This window comes from Lolium perenne, chromosome 7 (assembly GCF_019359855.2).
Source record: "Lolium perenne isolate Kyuss_39 chromosome 7, Kyuss_2.0, whole genome shotgun sequence".
Taxonomy (NCBI): domain Eukaryota; kingdom Viridiplantae; phylum Streptophyta; class Magnoliopsida; order Poales; family Poaceae; genus Lolium; species Lolium perenne.
Window position 1 is genome coordinate 128,724,772 of NC_067250.2, and position 2,847 is coordinate 128,727,618.

The 2,847-nt window shown below is 47.1% G+C and overlaps 1 protein-coding gene across 1 annotated transcript; it reads right to left on the reverse strand.

Moving 5' to 3' along the window:
• Positions 1-1,151: 1,151 nt before the first annotated feature.
• Positions 1,152-2,200, reverse strand: LOC127318470 (uncharacterized). Its single transcript, XM_051348955.2, has 2 exons — positions 1,731-2,200; positions 1,152-1,634 (listed from the first exon to the last, which is right to left on the reverse strand). Exons 1-2 carry the CDS (start codon positions 2,072-2,074, stop codon positions 1,484-1,486), a joined length of 495 nt encoding a protein of 164 aa, XP_051204915.1. The 5' UTR covers positions 2,075-2,200; the 3' UTR covers positions 1,152-1,483.
• Positions 2,201-2,847: the final 647 nt, after the last annotated feature.

A 2,847-nucleotide genomic window follows, 5' to 3' on the forward strand; every position in this document is an offset into this window, starting at 1 on the left:
AGCACCAACATGGCTCTAGAGCCAGCGACGGCCTTCCGCGGCGGCGCCCTCAACATACAAGCGGGGAGCTCGCGCGCCGGGCTCCCTCTCACCCACCAATATGGTCCTCCACGGACGAGGAGATGGTCTTCACCGAGTCAGACACACAGTCCACCGACGAGGATTTGGGGAGCGAAATCGTCCTTGACAACTTCATCGACTGCTGGCCCGACGAGAGGGTGACGGTGAGTTTTCTGTATAGGACTCGCCGCACGGAGGCTGGAGAAATGAAGAAACGCCGCAAGGACCACAAGCTCAACAACCTGCTTTTCTAGGAGGGAGGCGGACATGCAGAACTTCATCGTCCTCGACTGAGACAACGAGTGAAGCTCGCCGACCGCGTCGCCGCCGGGTCCGTAGGAAACCTGACACCGCATTTTGGTATTTAGGTTTAGGCCGTGATTCATTTATTTATAGATTTTAGGCATTGTATAGTTTGAGTTATTAATGCACGTACTCCCTCTATTCACAAATAATGGACGGGTGGGTTTTCCAATGGATATTATGAAGTGGAGAGACAATTGCATTGGAAAGATACAAATCAATATCTCTCTTCTTTTTAATTTTCACCTCCAATAAGCTAAGAGCACATAGAAAGTGAAGATAACATGAATGTTCGATTTCCGGGCGATGAGAGAGAAGCAATTTTTGCTAATTTAAACTGCATTGGTAACGTAGAAGTAACTTGGACAAATTTTGAAAGCATCTCCATTCGCGTCCACTAACCGCGAATAAAAAATAGAGAAAAATTCTCTCCAATCGCGTCTTCCAAAGCTAAACAACCCTGCATTTTTTGTCCGACATCCCCGGTAGATACTCTGTGTATAGAGTCTCTATCGGAAACGTCGGACACGAAAACAGCGTCCGGGTGCATGCATGCATCCCCTAATCCCTACATGACATTTTCTTTTTCCACACTTTCTCTCATCCACTTTTCTCACGTGGGGTTGTCCTCTCTATTAAAATGCATGCATCCGGACGGTGTTTAAAAGACATGATTGGAAAAGGTCTCTTTTTAAATAGATTTTTGATCTCTTTTCGGCGATGTCTTCAAATGCGTCTCAAATCATGTGCCGGACGTTTATGCGAGCTTTAAAGGCCGGTGCATGCTCTTAGAAACCTAACCTCAGTGCATCTTCGACAGGATTACAATATTCCCCAATTTCGTAGGTTTGAAAGTTCGTCAATCCCCTTGTAGCTTTCAGAATCTATTCCGGTGACACATTTGGACACTTTGGGCACAAGTGACCGAAACCTAACAGATCACATAGCGGCACAGTACATGAATCTCTTTTTTGTTTTCTGGACTTTCTTCTATCAATAAAGAAACAACTGGATGCATGTGTCTGACAACAGGAGCAAGCGACTACAGTAACATGCAAGCAAAAAATCTCTTCTTATTCACTCGTTGTACCATGCAGTTGGTATAGTTGACCGCTACTAGCTAGGCTACGGCCAGTAGCGTCTTCCTGGGCCTGTTTCGGATGGGCGTGTGCTGATGGCTGCGGTGGCGCGGCTGCCCTCGCCGCTCCCGCGCTTCGTCGACGAGGATCTGCTGCCCCCGGCACTCCTCGCTGCAGAACCCTTGGTCCCCTCTGCGTACAACGTGGAGTTCATCAGCCACGGGTATAATCCAGGCATGGTCGAGAGTTTTTGGCCTGATGTGTATTAAGGTTGTTGAGTTTTGGTACCTGTACATGTAGACGTCCTTGTTGGGGCTGAGCTCTCTCCGGCAGAGGGAGCACGCCTTCAGGAAGCTGCAAGAAACGGCGGCGGCACGCAGCGGCTTGACCATCTGCTTGAGGACTATGTTGGCCGCGTGGGCGTGCCGGCCGTGTTGCTGGTGGTGGTGGCCGTGGCCGCCGGCTTGGTGCTCATGATGCACGAGGATCTGGAGCCCGACGACGAGGCCCTCGCGCCCAAGGCGAGCGGTGCTGCCGTCGCCGCTCATGGCCGCGCCGAGCAGGCTCCGGCGGTGGCACGCGGCGCCACCTTCCTCGCCGAGATGGAAGATGCTCTGTTTTCTCGGAAGCATGGCAGTGGTAGGAGTGGGATCGACGAGTGGTGGGAATTGTGGAACCAACTCCCTCCCGGTGGTTACCGCTTTCAGGCGTACGTGTAGCGTCGGAGAGGGGGTGATGGGGCGTGTGAAGGGGAGAGGAGTGATGGGTATTTAAAACCACTTGATGTTCCACAAAAGGTTTTTTTAATTACTTTCTTCCACAAGAGCCAATAGGGATGAAGATTCTTTCGGGCTTGGGCCCCAGATTTTAACATTTCTGGTACAATTCGAAGATATTTTGATTTACTTGAGCATGCGTTTACTTTTACGAATTATCCCAGCGACCAATCACCAGGCATACAACTAATTCACGCTTTTTCTGTTTTTGATGGGTATTTTTTTATTATAAATGCGACAAGTAAATAACGAAAAACGATAAAGGAAAACGCAACGAAGACGCAAAATTTAACGTGGAAAATCCCTCCAACACAGAGGGAAAAAAAGTTATACTCCCCACTTCACAATTAGCATGCGCTCTGGGTTTAGTCAAATTTGAACTTTGTTTAGTTTAATTAAATACTATATGTTAAAGAAAACTATTAAGATCTATAACATAGTAATAGTATTATTAGAAATATCATAATAGGATTGTTTCGGTATTATATGATTGATATTATGAATATTTTTTTTGAAAGTTGATCAAACTTTATGAGTTTGACTTCAACTAAACATAGAACGCAATGTAAATTAAAAACGGAGGAAGTATATGGTGCACGGTTGCATATTTTGTTTTAAGTTAGCGTAGT

Excerpts from the sequence above, each read along its gene's own strand:
- LOC127318470 (XM_051348955.2), bottom strand. The coding sequence starts at position 2,074 with ATGCTTCCGAGAAAACAGAGCATCTTCCATCTCGGCGAGGAAGGTGGC. Across the intron at positions 1,635-1,730 it reads AAGGACGTCTACATGTACAG|AGGGGACCAAGGGTTCTGCA; the intron begins GTACCAAAACTC and ends CGTTGTACGCAG.